At 40.5% G+C, this 20,872-nt stretch overlaps 1 protein-coding gene across 3 annotated transcripts in view; it reads right to left on the bottom strand.

Moving 5' to 3' along the window:
• MANBA (mannosidase beta) overlaps window positions 1–20,872 on the bottom strand; it is a 122,884-nt gene that overhangs the window by 94,363 nt on the left and 7,649 nt on the right. For all 3 annotated transcript variants that reach the window (XM_004748157.3, XM_004748156.3, XM_045067051.1), the window contains exons 2-5: window positions 11,196–11,290; window positions 8,055–8,160; window positions 6,845–7,015; window positions 389–512 (exon numbers count right to left, since the gene is read on the bottom strand). In XM_004748157.3, coding sequence (XP_004748214.1) covers window positions 389–512; window positions 6,845–7,015; window positions 8,055–8,160; window positions 11,196–11,290 — 496 coding nt within the window. The remainder of the gene's footprint in view (window positions 1–388; window positions 513–6,844; window positions 7,016–8,054; window positions 8,161–11,195; window positions 11,291–20,872) is intronic.

Here is a 20,872-nt window from a genome sequence, read left to right on the forward strand (position 1 = left end):
GTAGACAGAGGCAGGCAGATAGAGAGGAAGGGAAGCAGGCCCCCTGCTGAGCAGAGAGCCCGATGTGGGACTCGATCCCAGGACCCTGAGATCATGACCTGAGCCAAAGGCAGTGGCTTAACCCACTGAACCACCCAGGTGCCCCGCTTGCTTTCTTTTTCATTTCAAAATATGTTTAAAAATGTTTATCTACCTCCTTCCTATTTTATATTGTAAATTTTCATGACAAATCACAGTTTGTATATATTTTTAATGCTGATAAATGCGCCACAAAAATTTTTAAATGAGTCTCTGAAAGTATATCTACATATTCAAATTATAAGCCCAATTTTTATCACATAGAGGAGGCTCAAAAAAGAAAAACAAGAAATCACATCTCTTAGCTTACCATATATAGGGGAAAACACAAAGTAGTTCAGACGACAAATGTTATAGGCTTCAATTCTGACATCTTTCCAGATGCCCTGGGTAGGAAAGGACGGCCCCCAGTCCCAACCAAAGGAACTCTGCTCCTATAATGTCAAGGGGAAAAAAACCAGATCCCAATTACCATGAAATTTAAACACTATGGAAAACATGTTCTTCTAAAATATTACATACATGTATATTAGTTTGCTAGGGCTATCATAACAAAATACTACAGAATGGGTGGCGTAAACAACAGAAATGTATTATCTCACAGTTCTAGAGGTTGGCAAGTCAAAGATCAGGGTGCTGGCAGGTCTGATTTCCTCTGAAGACTCTCTCCTTGGCTTATAGACAACCACCTCACTGGGCCTTCCCATAGTCTTTTCTGTGTGTGTGTGTGCTTGCGTGTGTTGTGTGTGTGTGAATGCGTGCCCTGCATGCGTACACACACGCGCACACATTACCTTTTCTTAAAAGGACATCATTCATACTTGATCTCCCACCCTAAAAGTCTCATTTTAATTTAATCCCTCTTTAAGGACCTTATCTCCAAACAAGGTTACAGTTTTAGCAACTGAGGATCAGGATTTCAACAAAAAAATTCAGGGAGGAACACACAATCCAGTCCACAATAGTGTTTGTGTATATGTGTGTGTCCCATACAGAGCATCTAAAAAGGCCTCCGATGATCCCCTCCTGGTATGCATGCCCTGTGTAATGGATTACACCTAGTGAATGGATTACACCTAGTGAATCACTTCTAAACAAGAGAATACGGGAGAGGTGATAATCATTTCCAAAATTAAGTTATAAAAAAACTGCACCTTCTGTTCTGGGTACTCTCTCCCATAATCTCCAGGCCATGAGGGAAGCCAGCTGCCACGTTGTGAGGTGACCTCTGTGGAGAGGCCCATATGAGTAAGTGAGCTTGGACGCCAATCTGAGCCCTACCGATAACCACATGGATAAGCTTCGGCCCAAACACTTCAGGCCCAGTAGAGCCATGAGATTACCACAGCCCCAGTCCATACTTGACTGTAACCTCACGACTGGCCTTCAGCCAGAGGCACCAGCTAGTCCACACTCAGATTCTTGACTGACAGAAACTACGATAACAAATGTTATTTTAAGCTGGTAAGTTTTGGCATAAGTTGTTATACAGCAATAGATAACTAATACAGTTAACTAATACATGAACCTATGCAACACAGTTGTTTGGCAGAAATGTTTTAAGAACCTAAAATCTGATTATGTACTTTTATTCTTCAAAAGCATATGACATTGAAGCACTCTTTAACCTCTCCAAAAATGTATCTGAACCTATCATTGTATTTAACCATAAAGAACATTCTATTTAAGTGTGATAGCTATAAAGAATGAGGAAACATTTAAAAATAAAGATAATAAACACATTGAGGCTATGAACTGAGCTTTAGAAAGGAATAAACACCACAATAAGTAGTAAGCTCTTTCTGAATGGAACATTTGTAGAATATAGCCTGAGGAATCGGCCAAACTGTTCTCACTTAAGTATTTCCTAAGATCTGTATTTATCTGAGATAGAGATAAATTAGTTTCCATTACAGAGAAAAACAGAGAATTAAAACCACTTTATACTATTCACATTTGTCTAAATTCACCATTTCAGCATCAGATTCTCATGTCTGGAATGAAAGTCATCTTGGGGCTATTTATTAAAGAGTTTATAAGTTCAAGTATGTAATTCCTTTATTAGAGACAGGGATAAGGAGGAGGGCGAAAATATTCAACATCTTATAAGGCAAACTATTTTCCCCACCAAGGGCTACAAATCACTCTTATTCATAAAACTTCCTCAGATAAAAGTTTTCATTAGTCAAAAAAGATTTGTGAACTGCTTTTTATATTTCAGGCAGGAGTACATCAATGTACAAAACAGACAGTCCTTCCATTTATAGTGTTCACAGTATCCAGGAAATTCAGGTGCTGAATAAATAATCACAAGGGCAAAAGACACCAACAGGGAACAATCTAATGGGGGAGAGGAAAGAAAAGTATCAAGCAAGGTTTCCCTGAATAATAGTATCTTTCATATGGAGATCTGAAGGGCAAGTACCACTTGTCCAGTGTGTTTAGGAGAGAAGTATAAGCATCCCTTCTGGAAGGAACAGCATGTGGCACCTGGATGGCTCAGTTGGTTAAGTGACTGCCTTTGGCTCAAGTCATGATCTCGGGAGTCCCGGGATCAAGTCCCGCATCCCGCATCCAGCTCCCAGCTCCGCAGGGAGTCTGCTTCTCCCCTCTCATGCTCTCTCTGACTCTCTCTCTCAAATAAATAAGTAAAATCTTTAAAAAAAAGAAGAAGAAGAAGGAACAGCATGTGCAAAGGCCTTGAGGTGCAAAAGACTATGACATATTCCAGGAGATGAAGAGGGAACAATAGGAAGAGAAGGGACGAAGACAGAAGTGGGCATGAGTCAGACTAAACAAAGATCTGTTACTTCAGCAATGAGAAAGGCAATGAGAAACTGTTGAAGAGTTTTAAGGACAGTGCTATAATGATTTTTGTCTGAAAAGAAGATTCTGGCTGCTCTATGTAAAATTAATTAGAGGAAGGTAAATTAGGTTGTAAGTTGCAGTTAGGTGGCCAGGATAATACTTCACGCAAGAAATGATGGCTTGAACTCAAGCATGATAGAAGAAATAGAGAACAGGAAGATTAAAGAACTATTGAAGAGGTAATGTCCACATGGTCAAAATGACTTAGAAATGGACTGGAAGAGGGAAAAGAGAGAGGAGGAGTTATCAAAAACAACTCTTGGGTTTCTGGCTTGAACAACTATCCTGGATGGTATTCCATTCAGCAAGTCAGGGAACCCTGGGAGAAGGATTCAGATCAAATGCAGTATTGGACATCCTGAGTTTTAGGTCCCTGTGAATCAGGCAACTGAAGATGCCAAGTAGGCAATCAGTATAAGGCCTGGAGGTCTGGACTTTAGATACAATATTAGAAGTCATTAGAAATTCGACTGGTGGGGCGCCTCGGTGGCTCAGTGGGTTGAACCTCTGCCTTTGGCTCAGGTCATGGTCTCGGGGTCCTGGGATCAGGCCCTGCACTGGGCTCTCTGCTCCACAGGGAGCCTGCTTCCCCCCTCTCTCTGCCTGCCTCTCTGCCTACTTGTAATCTCTCTCTTTCTGTCAAATAAATAAATTCTTTAAAAAAAGAAAGAAATTTGACTGGTTATTGAAGAAGTGAAGCTAAATGAGATAGTTTAGAGAAGGTACAAAATTAAAGGAGGAATGTGTCTGGAACAGAGCAAAGCATGAATGATACAACTTCTAAGAGGGATAGGTTGATCTGGATAAAGTAACTTAAAAGGAATGGCCAGAGATATGGGTAAAAAACAAGGGGGTGGTGGAGAATATTGCTAAGAGGGTAGCTGAAGTGATATGCCCCACCATCTAGGCTGAACAGGGAAGAAAGCAGAGGTAAGAGGGGACCTGTGTTGATAGCGCTACTCCACTTACTTCATATAATCAGTAACACACTTAGAAGTCTGTAACCACAGAAATAAGTCTCCAAAATAAGTACAAACACTATCTTACATTCTGAATAGCTATATAGCCCTTCATGCATGCAAAATGCATTTACATTATTATTTCACTGTATGCTCCTATCAACACAGTCAAGAAGGGAAGGATTAGCTCCATACATAAATGATGGACTTGCTTAAGATCATTCTGGTCCTAAGGCCAGAATTCAGATCTAAGATTCCTGACTTGCTCTCCAATTCAGGTCTTTTTCCACTAGACCATGCTAGTCTAGCCAGAAACATCAAGATGCAATTCAGTGCTCTGGTTAAGTTTGCCCCAGGGTTAGTGTTCCACACACCCTGAGAGCAGAATCTTGGGTCTGACTCCTGATTTCAGTGATAAGGGCTTTGTTCTATCTAGAGAAACTGAAAGTGTGTTTTCTTTCTTTTTAAGATTTTTCATTTATTCACTAGAAAGACAGAAAGAAAGAGCTCAAGCAGGGGGGAAGGTCAGAGGGAGAGGGAGAAGCAGGCTGGATCCCCGAACCCCAGGACCACGACTCCAGGCAAATGTGGAAGCTTTACCAACGGAGCCACCCAGGTGCCCCGAAAGTGTATTTTATTTGCCACAAACTGAATGGTGGGGTAGAGGAAAACCACTACATGGATATATGCATAACATATACATCCTTTCACTGACGACTGGAAAAGTAACATTAGGATTCAGGAGGTTCTCAAAGATTAAAGACAGAAGAAGAGAGAGAAAACGCGCAAACTCTAGTATTCAAACCACTGTGCCATTTGAAGCCGAAGGCCAAAAACAAAAGGTGAATTTTAAACAAGTCTCAGTACACAGTATTCCACAGATACCTGACTGCTCAGTTACAGACCACTCCTTTACGGTAGTAGGAACAAACAATTGTATTGAGACACTGACATAAATATAAGTAGGTTGAATAAAACCAGAGGAGGTATAATTTTGACCTTAGTACTTGTATCAGAGAAACATAATTTAGTGATAAATCCAGCCAGTCTGAAGAGAGCCACTTAACTTAAATAATCAGAATTTACTAACTGAGGCTTTAGCTAATAAATACTGGAAAAATATTCTCAATATCTTCACAGTGAAACCAATGCTTACATTTGTTTTTTTAAAACCAAATGCCAATTTCCAAAAATATTCAAAATAGAATTACCATACACTGTAGTATCCCACTTCTTGGTCTTGATGAAAAAGAACTATAAGCAGAATCTCAAAGAGATATTGGTACATCCATACACAGCAACATTATTCACAATAACCAAAAGGAGGAAGTAACCTAAATGTCTACTGACAGATGAATGGATAAATAAAATGTGGCATGTACATACAATGGAATCTTATTCAGACTTAAAAAGGAAGGGAAATTCAGACACATGCTACAGCATGAAGAACATTATGCTAAACGAAATATGCCAGGCACAACAAGACAAATATGCATGATTCCACTTATCGGAGGTATCTAGAGTAGTCAAACTCATAGAAACAGAAATAATGGTGGTTTCCAGGGGCTGGGAGGAGGGGGAAATAAAAAGTTTTTATTTATTAATGATTTTATTTATTTGTGAGAGATAGAGAGCACAAGCAGGGGGAATGGCAGGCAGAGGAAGAAGCAGGCTCCCTGCCGAGCAAGGAGTCCGATGCGGGACTCCATCCCAGGACCCTGGGATCATGATCTGAGCCAAAGGTAGACCCTTAACCTACTGAGCCACCCACGCATCCCTGGGAATTGTTTTTTAATGGGTATGGAGTTTCAGCTTTGCAACATGAAAAGGTTCTTGGGATTTGTCCCCCAACAATGTGAATATACTTAATACTAGTGAACCACACACTTGAAAATGGTAGAGATGGCCAATTTTGTGCTATGGATATTTTATCACAATTAAAAATTTTTTAATAAAAATAAAATCAAAAAATTAATGCCACAGAGCAAACTAATCCAACCATACTGGAATAAACTCAAGTCATTTAGACTCAGATGAAACTCAAGGAAAAATAATCATCATGTGGATTTTGTCATTTTTTTTTTATGTCATTAGATTTTATGTGAACCTAGCAGTAAAATATAAGAACACATCAGCAAATATATCAGTATTTCCAGAAAGCTTCCTAGTAACACGAATCACTAATAAGTATAAACCATACAGTCTGGTGAAAAGTTGGATAAACTTAAATGCTAAAAAAATAATTTGTAGGGGTGTCTGAGTGTCTCAGTCAGCCCAAGCATCTGACTTTGGCTCAGGTCATAATCTCAGGGTCCTGGGATCAAGCCTCACATTGGGCTCCCCACACAGTGGGAGTCAGCTTGTCCCTCTGCCCCTCCCACAGCTCATGTCCTCCTTCTCCCTCTCTCAAATAAATAAATAAAATCTTAAAAAAATAATTTGTCAAATTACATTATCAGTCACCTATTTTTCTTCTTTTTCTGTTGTTACCTAAGTTTGAGGCATGCTTCAGGAAAAAAATCTAGAAAGACAACGATTCTTCAAAAAATTCATATAACCTTTTGGTTCTTATTTCAAGTGTTCCATCCCATGAAGCAGGCAGGAAAGAGATGCCCAACTTCTAAAATACTATTGGTGGGACGCCTGGGTGGCTCAGTTGGTTAAGCGGCTGCCTTCGGCTCGGGTCATGATCCCAGCGTCCTGGGATCGAGTCCCACATCGGGCTCCTTGCTCGGCAGGGAGCCTGCTTCTCCCTCTGCCTCTGCCTGCCATTCTGTCTGCCTGTGCTCGCTCTCCCCCCCCCCCCTCTCTCTCTCTGATAAATAAATAAAATATTTAAAAATAAAATAAAATACTATTGGTGTCTTCAAACAAGCATTTCACATGCTGGCATACCTCACCCTCAAGCCTAACGCCCCCTCCATTTGCAAGACTGTTACCTTTCGAATGAAGTTTACATGGCATTGGCCCTTCTGCACAGGCGGAGGACAGTCTGGAGGCACAGAGTAGTTAGAGTGAGCTTTGCTCTGCTGGGCCGCATACAACACTGGTGACTGGAAACGCAGCTCAAGGGAATTCACATCTCTAACCACACTGGTAACATCAAAGCTCTGCATTAAAGGAAAGAACAGATGTGGAAGTGGACATGTGTGTAAAATTTTAGATATAGATATAGATATATAAAAATGCATGAAAGATGAGTAAAATAATTGAAATCTTTAGGGTTAGCCTTTTTGTAGAAGAAAGCACTTCACTGAAATAGTATAACCTAGTTGCCTGCTTATAGGTACAAGCGAACACATTCTCCTACCCAAAAGTAGATTTCTAGGTTTCTCCTTCTATTTGTACTGACAGATGACGGTCCCGGGCAAAGAGAGCAAGCAGAAAATATCTTTAGTCCTGGAATGTCTGCTCTGGCTATTTGAGATGTGGCCTTGAACAGCCAGGGAATTTCCTAGATGCTTCGTGACAACCTGACTCTCTGGTATGAACCGCATGTTATTTCTAAGTCATAAGTTATTTTTGTTTTTGAAAAGTTCTACCCTGGAATGGAGACCAGGATATGATATCTTAATGCAACATCATTTGGCGTTTCACATGAAACTCTCGATCACCAAACAACAGAGAAGGGAACAGCATTCACTGAACACTTCTCCTGTGCCAAGAACTGTGTCAAATGTTTTACATCATTAGCTTATTAAGTCCTCACAACGACTCCACGACTCCACGAGGTCTGTGGTGTTTTCATCACTCAACAATGAGGCAACTGAGAAAGAAAGTAACCTAATCCATGCTTCAAAGAGTATTGCCTGGGGTGCCTGGGTGGTTCAATGGGTTAAAGCCTCTGCCTTCTGCTCCAGTCATGATCTCAGGGTCCTGGGATGGAGCCCCACATGGAGCCCCACATCGGGCTCTCTGCTCAGCAGGGACCCTGCTTCCCTCTCTCTCTGCCTGCCTCTCTGCCTACTTGTGATCTCTGTCAAATAAATAAAATCTTTAAAAAACAAACAAACAAAACAAAAAGCATTGCCTGCGTGGGCAATTATGCACTTAACTTTCTCTATTCACAACAATTAACACACAAACACGTAACAATTAACACACAAACACGCATCAGTAGCTTTTAACCTGACGTCACTGGATACTTACATATCTTTTGAACATGTTGCCTGTTTTCCCAATAGGAACACTATTTAGCAGGACTTTTGCAACTGTGTCGACGCCCTCAAAAATCAAATTCACTTTTTGCCATTTGCTTAAAAAAGAAAATATTTTTAAAACAAGATGTGTAAAACATGAACTTAGATAAATCTTTTTTAATTAAAAACTAAAGGAATAAATATTTCACAGAGATTACACAATCTTAAAAGGCAGATTCCAATGAAATGTATTGATTTAATACATTTTTATTTAAATTCAACTAATTAACATATGACATATTATTAGTTTCAGAGGCAGAGTTCAGTGATTCATCAGTCACAAATAACACCCAGTACTCATCACATCACATGCCCTCTTTAATGTCTGTCACCCAGTTACTCCATCTTCCCGAATACACCTCCCTCCAGAAACCCTCATTTTGTTTTTGTTAAGAGTCCTTTACGGTTTGTCTCCCTCTCTGATGTCGTTGTATCTTATTTTCTCTTCCCTTCCCCTAGATCCTCTGTTTTGTTTCTTAAATTACACATAAGAGTAAAATCATATGATGACTGCCTTTCTCTGATTGACTTATTTTGCTTAGCATAATACCCTTGTTATGTTGAGTAATCTAGCTTATCTTTCTTCATAGTATTTCAATTGCCATAAAACCAGGAGCACAGCTTAACAATTTCCAAATGCATGGACTTTTTTTCTCGGACTTTACAAAATTCTTATGATAGTTTAGTTAAATAGAAGATATAAAGCATTTTCACAAAGTATTACCTTTATGACACTAAGAGAATGTATTAACCAACTAACAGGTATCTATGAGAGAATATGATGTGCCCAGTACTCTGCGAAGCCCTACAGGGAACTAAAACACTCTCTGAATTTAAGGAAATCTGTAATCTAGTTGCCATTCAAGCCTAAAATACAGGAATAAAGAGAAAACATTCAATTTCTTCTATTTTATAATATAGTCTGGTCAGACAAACTACAAATGCTATCAGAGCTTCTGTCATAAGGAAAGACTTCAAGAGAGAAATAAGAATTTCAAGATGAACAGAATAAATAAAATGGGGTATATCCATGCAATAAAGTATTAGTGATAAAAAGAAATGAAGGATCAGTGAATGTGACAACACAGATGGACTTTGAAAACACTGTTAGGCTAAGTGAGAGAAGCCAGTCACGAAGGACCACATGCAGTATGAGATTCCCAGAAGAGAAAAATCCATAGAAAATGAGTCAGTGGTTGCCTAGTGCCAGGATAGGGATGAGGGAATGGGGATGTTGAGAATGGGGAATGACTGCTAATGGGTATGACCTTCTCTCTGACAAGGATAATGATGGTGGCACAACGCTTTGAATATACTAAAAACTACTGAACTTTATACTTTAAAAGGGTGAATTGGTGGCACCTGGGTGGCTCGGTCATTGAGCATCTGCCTTCAGCTCAGGTCACGATCCCGGGGGTCCTGGGATCAAGTCCCACAACAGGCTCCCTACTTAGCTGGGGGTCTGAGTCTCCCTCTCCTCTTGTTCCTCCCCCCACTCATGTTTTCTCTCTCTCTCTGTCAAATAAATAAACAAGTAAAATCTTTTTTTTTTTAAGATTTTATTTATTTATTTGACACAGAGAAAGAGAGATCACAAGTAGACAGAGAGGCAGGCAGAGAGAGAGGGGGAAGCGGACTCCCTGCTGAGCAGAGTCTGATGTGGGGCTTAATCCCAGGACCCCGAGATCGTGACCCAAGCCGAAGGCAGAGGCTTAACCCACTGAACCACCCAGGCGCCCGTAAAATCTTTTTAAAAAAAAAAGATAATGAGCTAGTTTCAGGTGTAGAGGTTATGCTAGGGAGCTAAGGGAAAGAATCTGATCAAGTCAGCAGGGCAGGAAGGGATGCAAGAAGTGGGACAGAATAGTCAAGATTAAGTAGTATTTTCACAAATAAGCAGGGAAGATGAAACTGGTTTTATCAATGAAAAATAAGACACTGTCAGAGTGCCAGGGTGGCTCAGTTGGTTAAGCCTCCAACTCTTGATTTCAGCTCAAGTCTACTCTCAGCATTGTAGGATTCATTCCTGCCCCCCACACCCACCCACTGGTCAGCCTCCGGCTCCCATTGGGCGGGGAGTCTGTTTGAGAGTCTCTTCCTCTCCGTCTGCCCCTCCCCCCACTCATGCTCTTTTGTGGGCTCTCACACGCATTCACGTTCTCTCTCTCTCTAAAATAAACAAACCTAAAAAAAAAAAGGGAAGACACTGTCATTCCTTTGCTCAAGAATGACAGTGCCTTCTTTTTCAAGACTTTATTTATTTACTTGGGAGAGCGAGGGAGACTCTTAAGCAGACTCCCACACTGAGTGTGGAGCACAAGGCAATATGGGGCTCCATCTCAAGACCCAGAGATCATGACTTGAGCTGAAACCAAGAGTTAGATGCTTAACTGACTGAGCCGCCCAGGTGCCCCAACACTGTCATTCTTGAGCAAGAACATCATGGTAAAACCAGTATGTTGGGAAGATGAATCTAATGTTTGTGGAAGATGAGTCTAACATTTCCATATATAAGACCGGAGAATAAAAAGACAAAGCAAGAAATTTAGTTGCAGCTTTGGCCTAATTGTAGTCACTTGCTCACAAAGGCCAAGGCAAATGTGGAAGCTGGGAAATGAGGAGAAAAGGGCTGAATCAAGAAAAATTACTATGCTTTTCCTCATGGCTTCATGACATAACATAAGGCCAATGCCATAGCCTCAATGGCTGGCTAACACCACATGGAAAAAATGATATAGCTCTGATCCTACTTGACAAATTATAACTAACATTCTAGTGATTATGTGGTCGTAGGGGCAGAGAGAAGGAAATGGAAATAAGAGAACTCACTAGGTATAGGTGACTCCATTATAACCACTGGAAGGAGGACTGAGTAAGAGATAATTTCATGACTGATGGTCAGTGGCACCATTCTTACATACAAATCAAAACATAAATCAAATAGTCACTTTTATAGGAAAAGGCTTTGGTCTCCCACCTCTCTGACATGCAACCGAAACAAACAAAAGATTACTGCTGAGAAAGAAAAAGATCAATAATAACAATAACTAAATAAATACAGATGTAGATATAGATATACACACATACATACCTAATGTTAAAGGGGATTTTAAATTTCTTGCTGTAAGTCCAGTTATCCAAGGAGATCCATCTGTAGTCAAGGTCATTAAATCTGTAGAACGGATCCTGTTGATAAAAATTATGGCAGACAATTATGCAAAAATAAATAAATTAAATAAACATTAAATAAATTATTAACAATAGCCATTTGTCACCTAAAAATTAATGAACTCTGAGCCTAGGAGTGTAAGCATTTCATATGCTGGCACATGCCATCCTCAAGGCTAAAGCTCCATCCATTTAACTTTCAACAAAGTTAACATGGCTTTCAGATAACAAAAAAATACTAAAAAATGTTTTCTTAAAAAATCCAACAAGGGGTACCTAGACAGCTCAGTGGGTTAAGGCCTCTACCTTCAGCTTGGGTCATGATCCCGGGGTCCTCAGATCGAGCCCCACATCGGGCTCTCTACTAAGTGGGGAGTCTGCTTCCCCCTCTCTCTATGCCTGCTTCTCTGCCTACTTGTGATCTCTGTCTGTCAAATAAATAAAATATTTTTTTAAAAAAGTCTAACAAAATTCCTCAATGAAAGAGCTTTGAGATAGAAATAACATAGTTTCATTATCAATAAGAACATGTATGGAGATGAAGATTAGCTGCCCTTGTTAACACCAAATACAGAACCTCCGAGGTATTAGCAGAAAATAAAAGTCAGACCGTCTGCTGTGAAGCCCTCAGTTTTGTCTTTTTTTTTTTTTAAGATTATTTATTTATTTATTTATTTATATATGTGAGAGAGCGAGTGAGCGAGCAAGCAATAGAGGACAGCAGGGGTAGTGACAGAGAGAGGGGGAGAAGCAGTCTCCCTGCTGAGCAGGGATCCCGATGTGAGACTCGATCCCAAGACCCGGAGGTCATGACATAAGCCCCAGGCAGACGCTTAAAGGACTGAGCCACCCAGGTGCCCTGGCCCTCACTCTCTTATAGCCCTTTTATTGTCACCATGCTTATTGCTGCCACTATTCTAGCGGGCCTCAGGGGGGATGGTTCTCCTCTACTACCCAAACATCAGCAAAACGCCCACTCTTTGGATTCACATAGCATTTCCAAAGTTATTTTTCACCAAGCTTTACTAAATGAGCACAAAAAGGACCTCTACAGGAAACACACAGGCAGCATGGATACCATTGAATGGACCAACTTCAGGTTACCTATACTGTCCCAGACCAGGTCAGCAAACTACAACCTATGGGCCACATGCAGCTCACTCACTGTTTCTGTGCAGCCAGTGAGCTAAGAATGGACACATGTCAATAAATAAAGCTTTACTGGAGCACTGCCATGCCTGTTCCTTTACAAATCATACACGGCAGCTTTCATGCTACAACAGCAGAGCTGAGTAGGTATGACAGAGGCCATACAACCCATGATGCCTAAAGTAGTGTCCAGGCCTTTACTGAAAATGGTTGCCAATGTCTACCCCAGGCAACAGGCCTGCTGGGTGTTCACTGATGCTATTCTTACTGAGTGTCCAGCCCTAGATCCTTCCTTTCATAATACTCAGAGATCCTTCTTTTCCTACCCATTTTCTACACTTTACATTCCAGATGAGGACACAGAAAAGAAAGTGGCAAGTGACGCTTTTTGGTCCATCTTTCTGTGAACAACATCACAGCTACAAAGAAGGAAACAGTGCAGTCCTCCCCCACTGGGACGGGACAAAGGGTGATTTCCTCAGGAATTGCATCTCTAGATGGAGAAGGAAAAGCCAACTTTGTCTAACTTCCACAGAAGTTAGGTTGGCACCTGCTCAGAGCACAAGTCAGTAAGACACACTACAACATGGCTGGGTATATGTCAAGATGGAAAGAATAGTACCTGTCAGAAATTGCTCCTGACGAAGAAACACTTCATTTTATTTTTAAGATTTTATTTATTTTTAGGTAATCTCTCCACCCAATGTGGGGCTCGAACTCACACCACCACAAACAAGAGTCACATGCTCTATGGACTAAGCCAGACAGAGCCCCTGGAAGAAATATTTTAATAAACTACTAGGGAAGAGTGCAGTTAATGAGATTTAGTAACAACTGATAATCACCAAACTGACTTTTAAGGGCTGATTAACAATGAGGTTTTATTCTGCTAAGTAGGGTGTGCCAGGCCCAGCCAACTTGTTTCCTTTTCGGCTCTTCCAACACACACACAGGACTTAAGAGTCCGATGAATAAGCATGGAATAAATATTTAAGGACACAGGTTTAAAGAAGTACCTAATTAGCCTGTCCATGTGTCTCCACCCAGCCTTATTTATAACTCTACACTGTGGACTCAGTCCAATCCAGTTAAAAATAACATGAAAAGGAAGGTGTGAAGGCTAATGTAGTTGCAACATGTCATCCTGCTAAGCTGTGGGGCTGACTGATGATCTGGTTTGTGTGGCACAAGTCCCCTTCCTGTCTCTCAGCCTCTTGAAGTAAGCTGCTTGTTGAGTTCGAGAGGACAAGCTTCTCAGATATATTTTTTCTAGACAAATAGAATTTGGAGGTTAAGTTTTTCTTTTACTTGAAAGAAGCCAAAATTTAAAGACCAGAAACTGGGGCACCTGGGTGGCTCAGTCGTTCAGCATCTGCTTTCAGCTCAGGTCATGATCCCAGGGTCCTGGGATGGAGCCCCAAGTCAGTCTCCCTGCTTGGTGGGAAGCCTGCTCCTCCCTCACCCACTCCCCCCGCTGTGTTCCCTCTCTGGCTGTCTCTCTGTCAAATAAATAAATAAAATCTCCAAAAAAACCACCACCAATCAAAAGGCTACATACTATATGACTCCAACTACATGATGTTCTGGAGAAGGCAAAACCACGTTAACAGTAAAAAGATCAGTGGTTGCGGGGCACCTTTGCCCCCCCCCCAACTCTCTCTCTCTGACAAATAAGCAAATCTTTAAAAAAAACAACAACAAACAAAAGGGGGGGGGGAGCAGTGGTTGCCAGGGATTAAGGATTAAGGGGGAGAGAGGTGAACAGGCAGAGCTCAGAAGATTTTGAAGTTAGCGAAACTCCTCTAAATGATACTAAAATGATGAATAGATATAATAAATTTGTCAAAACCCAAAGATATACAACACCAAGAGTGAACTCTAATATAAATTATATGCATAGGGTGATAATGATAGGTCAGTGTAGGTTCACTGATGATAACAAATGTACCACTCTGTGGAGGGATGTCCTTATGGGGGGCTGTGCCAGTGTGTGGAGGGGGGTATATATGGAAACGTCTGCATTTTCATTCAATTTTGCTGTGAACCTAAAATTACTCCAAAAGATGAAGTCTACTAAAAAAATTTCCTGTAAGGGAAAATATCTTACCTTCCCTAAAATAAAGATTGCAGAAGCTTAGATTACACTTATAATAACTATTCCAAATGCTAAGCAACCAACTTAATTTAGTTCCAAACAGGTCTGACCCCCTTTGCTCATATTAAAACTCTGAGTCCTATTTAAAGCTAACAGCCCAGTCTATTCACTCCTCAAGGATAGCTATTTTTCTGGTCCTTCTGCTTAATTTGTAGTACTCAAACTCACTGCCATGTCTTCTGAAGAAGGAAAGCTTTTCGTGGGAGGGCTCAACTTCCACATCAATAAGCAGGATCTGGAAGACCACTTCAGCAGCTCTGGTCCTATTTCTGAGGTAGTTGTTGTCAAGGATTTACGAGACTCAGCAATCCCGAGGTTTTAATTTCACTACCTTCACCAAACTAGAGCTTGTCTCTGATGCCAGGAGAGCCATGAATGGAGAGTCTCTAGATGGTCACCAGATCCACATGGATCTCTCTGGCAAGTCAGCCAGGGGAACTAGAGGGGGTGATTTTGGGGCCCAGGGGCAAGGTTGCAGTTACTCTAGAGGTGGTGGGGACCAAGGCTACAGGAGTGGCAGATACGATGACCTGGAAGATATGGATATGGAAGGCCAGAGTGCTAATGACCGCTACACCAGAGGAAATTACAGAGACAATTATGACGAGGGAGATGAGGCGTGTGTACCTAATGTAGACACAGGAATAAAACTTCTGATCCAGGATCATCCTTCCAAATGGCTGTACTTACAAAGATTTTTAAAGCTACACTGAAACATCTGTTTCAGTGCATCAACTTCTATTTTTGAACTGACTCCCAAGGTAGCTTGTTAAAGACATTTTAGAAAGCTCAATGTGTTTTTTTTTTTTTGGTTTGTGATTTTTTTTTTTTAAAGAATGAATCTTTTTTTTTTAAAGATTTCATTTATTTATTTGACAGAGAGAGACACAGAGAGAGAGGGAACACAAGCGGGGGAGGGGGAGAGGGAAAAGCAGGCTCCCCGCTGAGCAGAGAGCCTGATGTGGCTCGATCCCAGAACCCTGGGATCATGACCTGAGCCGAAGGCAGACACTTAATGACTGAGCCACCCAGGCGCCCCTCAATGTGTTTTTTAAACTTTTTTCTGCCATTTAAAGACAAATTCTGGGACATTTGTAGGGTCTGATTATTTTTCCTTTTACCATTTTTTTAGTTTGGGATCTCAGAGTTGCTGGTCCTGCCCCCCCCCAAAATAAGATAATAATGTGCATTTAGGGACATTTTAAGATTTTATTTATTTATTAACAGAGACAGAGACACAAGGAGGCAGAGAGGCAGGCAGAGAAAGGAAGGGAAGCAGGCTCCCTGCCGAGCAGAGAGCCCGATGTGGGGATCAATCCCAGGACCTTGGGATCATGACCTGAGCCCAAGGCAGAGGCTTAACCCTCTGAGCCACCCAGGTGCCCCTTAGGGACATTTTAGAATGTTTATCAGAGGTGGGAAGCAATTTCCAAATGTAAATTTGGATTATAAGAAATCAAGAACATGATCAGAGGTTTGTTTTTTGATTGTTGTTGTTTTAATTCGGGGTCACCACCTTGATTACATAGAAGTTTCCTTAAAACATTTGTGAATATCATTTTTATTTATTACTGGAAGAAAAAATATTCTGTTGTGTCTCATTCAGCATTTAGGATGTCCTTCATAGCACAGATTAAAAAGTTGATAACTGAAAATAAACAAAATAAAGCTAACAGCAGTTCAGTGTTATACCTGATGACTAAGAAACCATGTAAGTCATTGGGATGCTAAGCAAACCCATGAGCCCTAAAAAACAACAGAAATATCATTTGTTGTCCAAGACAGGTACTCATATAGTCTTATCTTCATCACAATCATATGCAGTAAATACCATTTACAGAGGAAGAAACTAAAGCTCTGGAAGATTCCACTCCTAAGTCCCACAAGTAAGCAGTACATCCAGGAACCAAATCACCTCAGTCTAACACCAAGGTCTGCATTCTTTCAGCTATCCTCATGCCACACACACCGACACTTTTATATCAGATGATCACCTGACCCAAGGGGAAAGGTATTATCATCATTGCCATCTCGGAACAAAGAGTCCAAGGCTAAAAGTTAAATGAAGTGGCGGAGCACTGATTTAGACCCAGGACATCTAGCTCTAGAGTCCAAACACTTAATCCATTACCCAGTGCTGCCATTATTGTCACAAATGCCACCAACTGTTACAATGTCAGTGCTACCTACCAAGCAGGAACCAGGAGATAAATATGCCATATAAAGCCTGTGCTAGTTATTTATAATTGGCATTTACCATGCTTGCATACGTCAACAAACTATATGGCAACACACCGTACAAAGGACATTATCAGTCTCATTTTCTCTGTAAGCTTCTGAACGCCATCTGTTAGGACTGCCTATAGATACATAAATTCTTTTTTTTTTAAGATTTTATTTATTTATTTGACAGAGAGAGATCACAAGTAGGCAGAGAGGCAGGCAGAGAGAGAGAGAGAGGGAAGCAGGCTCCCCGCTGAGCAGAGAGCCCGATATGGGACTCGATCCCAGGACCCTGAGATCATGACCTGAGCCGAAGACAGCAGCTCAACCCACTGAGCCACCGAGGCGCCCCAGATACATAAATTATTTAACCAGGTATAGCTTCTCCACTCTCCAATTCTGCTTCAATCCAACACCTGATTCTACCCCAGACATAATTACTTCAAATAGAGTTAAAAAGAGAAAAGGAAATCTTTGCAACTGTCTCATACATAGATGTCTTCTTGGACCACTTCGACAAAAAAAGTTTAAGAAAACATTTATGCAAAAATGAGCAGAAGTAAACAATACATTGAGCAAACAATATATTAAGATACAGAGAAGCTACACTCTCCAAACCTCAGTTTGTCCATCGCCAAAAGGAGCTTCATCTATGATTCTTACTTCAGAAGGTACACAGGTACAAGAGATTCTAAGTTCCTAAGTCAAAACATTTTGGTTGGCCTTAACATCATTTTTGCCTAAAATCCTTAAACTAGTAAATACTGCTTCATCTCTACCACAGCTAAGTAAAAAGGGGTGGAAGTTAAGGCAACTCCTTGTTTCCTGACCAAAGAGAATTTAAAAGGGGAATATAAAAGGAGAAACAAAATGCTTTTCTTAGCCCACTCCACAGCTCCAGACTAGAACTCATGAAAGATTAGCGTAAATGCCCAGAGAATGATTCTAGACTGACACAAAGGGTCAGAGGAGCCACAGATCACACCTGCTTAGGGAGCAAATTTGGGTGGTTGAACAGATCCACAGCCATAGCTCCTGTTTTTGAGATGAAGCTGGGGCAGGGAGAGGGGAGGGGGTAGAGCTCACAGGTAAGAGCAGCAGCAGGGAGCAACCTTGTTTGCATGAATTCAAGTCCCAGCTCAGCCCTAATATCTGTGAGATCCTGTGAAGCTCATGTAACACCCTACTCTTCCATTTTCTCAGTTCTAGAACAGAAAGAAATAATAGTACCTCCCAGGATCAGTATGAAAATTGCCAAGAGGTAACATGTGGAAAATGCTTAGAACCATTTATTGCATAGAGCAAGCATTCAACAAATGACAGCTATAGTTACTGTTACAGATACTGATCTGAAATGACTTCTAGGGTATGTCAAATTAAAGGAAAAAGTCAGTACCAAACCATATGCATAGAATATCATCTGTAGAGAGAAATGTAGATAAATCTATTATGTATACAGACATCTGTCACAAGATACACGAATGTACACAAGACCCCTGTTAACAGTGGTTGTTTCTGTGGAAAGAAACCAGAAAACTAGGAGACAGGGATGCTTTCATTATATATCCCACCTTTACATTTTTTTTTTTTTATCATTACAGTTAACCCTCAGGGGTACAGCTAACAATATGGTGCTCCTAAACCCCACACAGTCAAAAACCTACTTACTAACTTTGACTCCTCAAAATTAACTACCAATCGCCTACTATTCACCAGAAACCTTACTAATAACATAAACAGTCAATTAACATATTTTGTATATCTATTATACACTGTATTCCTACAAGAAAGTAAGCCAGGGAAAAGAAAATGTTATTCATAAAATCAGAAGGGAAAGAAAACACATTTATAGTACTGTACTCACTGAAAAAAATCCGAGTATAAGTGGACTCGCCTAGTTCAAACCCATTTTGTTCAGGGATCAACTGTGTATCCTTTACCTATTTCTAAAAGTCCTTAAAATTAGTTGACCTCTTTTTTAAAAAGAAAACAATAAGCTGGGCTGATAGCAGTACAAATGACGAAGCAGGAATGGTTATAAGACACTGCAGGCTGGACCTACAAGATCCAACAAGCAGCAACACAGGTGACAAGAAACAAAAACGGCCTCAAAATTCCAGGTCTCATTCACTGAGAAAATATTGGTGTGTTGTTAGAAACAGATAAAAGAAGAGAAACTAAGGATTGGGAGAATTGAGAAAAGAGGCATTTGTATAGACTGAGTTTCAATATTCCATGAAGACATTCAGGTAGAAGAGTGGAGATAAATTTCCAGCCACAAATCAGCAGAGGACAGAGTTCCAGATTAAGAGATCAGAGCAGCTCTAGGCCAGAGCCACAGTTTTGGCACAGACACCAAAACTAAGAGACTTCCAAGAGACAGAGAACAGAGAAGAAGGGATGTGTAGAGTGACCCTCAGGAACTGCATGCATTTATCAAGAACTTTCAGCAAATGGGATGCTCTGGCGGGTATATTTTGAACAGCACATTGTGCTCATCACTGTTCTCACTGGACATCTTTAGATTAAGACAGTAATTGTTCTCTTTGCTTACTATTTCTTCTTGCCAACAGGCCACATGAGATGTGAAAAGATGTGGGTTGCATCCTTGTCCCCCCAACCATTTAAAAGATGCATGACCTTAGGCCATAACTTCTCTGAGCCTCCATCAGTGTAACTAATGATAACCTTCTCCACAGGGCTGCAGTGGGAATTATATGACCAGGTGCACCTGAAAGGGTCAAGGAGAGTGCATTTCACATGGAAGACATTAAAGCACTATTACATGAAGATGAGTTTCATAGTCTAGGTTGACTATATACATGTTCATGTGATAAAGACAACGCCTTACCTAAAGATTCAACTATCAGTTGTTTCTCTGATATCCAGTGTTGGGCCATAAGAAGCAAATCTTCTTATGCCCTAAACACACCCCACAAGGTATCAAATGAAGAAGCATATATCCAGGTTTAAGAATCAGAATTTTCCAAAGCTGTCTTTAAAAAAAAAAAAGAAGGGGTGCCTGGGTGGCTCAGTGGGTTAAGTGCAATTGCACTTAAATTGTTTAATTTTTAAGGGCAATTGCACTTAAATTGTTTAAGAAAATAAGGATATATGGGACACCTAGGTGGCTCAGTGGGTTAAAGCCTCTGCCTTTGGCTCAGGTCATGATCTCAGGGTCCTGGGATGGAGTCCCACATTGGGCTCTCTGCTCGGCAGGGAGCCTGCTTCCCTTCCTCTCTCTCTGCCTACTTGTGAGCTCTCTCTGTCAAATAAATAAATAAAATCTTTAAAAAAAAAAAAAAAAAAGAAGAAGAAGAAGAAGAAGAAGGCTTAAAAACCTCACGGTTTTCTCTTCCCCAAAACTGAATATCTGATTATTTCTGCTCAAATTTAAACTTCAAATACAGAGTTCTTAACTCATTTATCTCCTTAATGCCATACATCATTTTTAAGCAAACTTTTAGAAAACATACAGACCTTCAAAAGATTCTTTTTCTATGTGTGCCTGGGTGGCTCAGTTGGTTAAGCGACTGCCTTCAGCTCAGGTCATGATCCTGGAGTCTCAGGACTGAGTCCCGCATCTGACTCCCTGCTCAGCAGGGAGTCTCCTTCTCCCACTGACCTTGTTTCCTCTCATGCTCTCTCTCTCAAATAAATAAATAAATAAAATCTTAAAAAAAAAATATTCCTTTTCTACAAGCTTTTGAGATCATTTCACATTATAAAATGATCAAATAAAATCAAATATTCCAGTTTTAAGTCTTTCATAGAAGATGAGTACAGACACCAAAGAAAAGACCTTCTATTTAAGGATAAATTTATATTTGGTCATTTTGGACCACAATCATGAGACTTGTTCCTCTGAAACACAACAAAAATATTCAAATGGGTGATAATGGCATTACAGTTAGAGATCCATAGTAAAATGTTTGAGGATGAAATGGTGTGAAGTCTAGAATTGCTTCAAAATTAGGGGTGGCATAGTGAATGGAGGAAGAAACAAAATGTACTGTGCTGAAGCTGGAGTGATGGATAAATGGGAGTTCACTTTGCTACTCTTTGTAGCTGTT

The sequence above is a fragment of the Mustela putorius genome, unplaced genomic scaffold, assembly GCF_011764305.1.
Source record: "Mustela putorius furo isolate JIRA1106 unplaced genomic scaffold, ASM1176430v1.1 tig00003871_pilon_pilon_pilon, whole genome shotgun sequence".
NCBI lineage: Eukaryota > Metazoa > Chordata > Mammalia > Carnivora > Mustelidae > Mustela > Mustela putorius.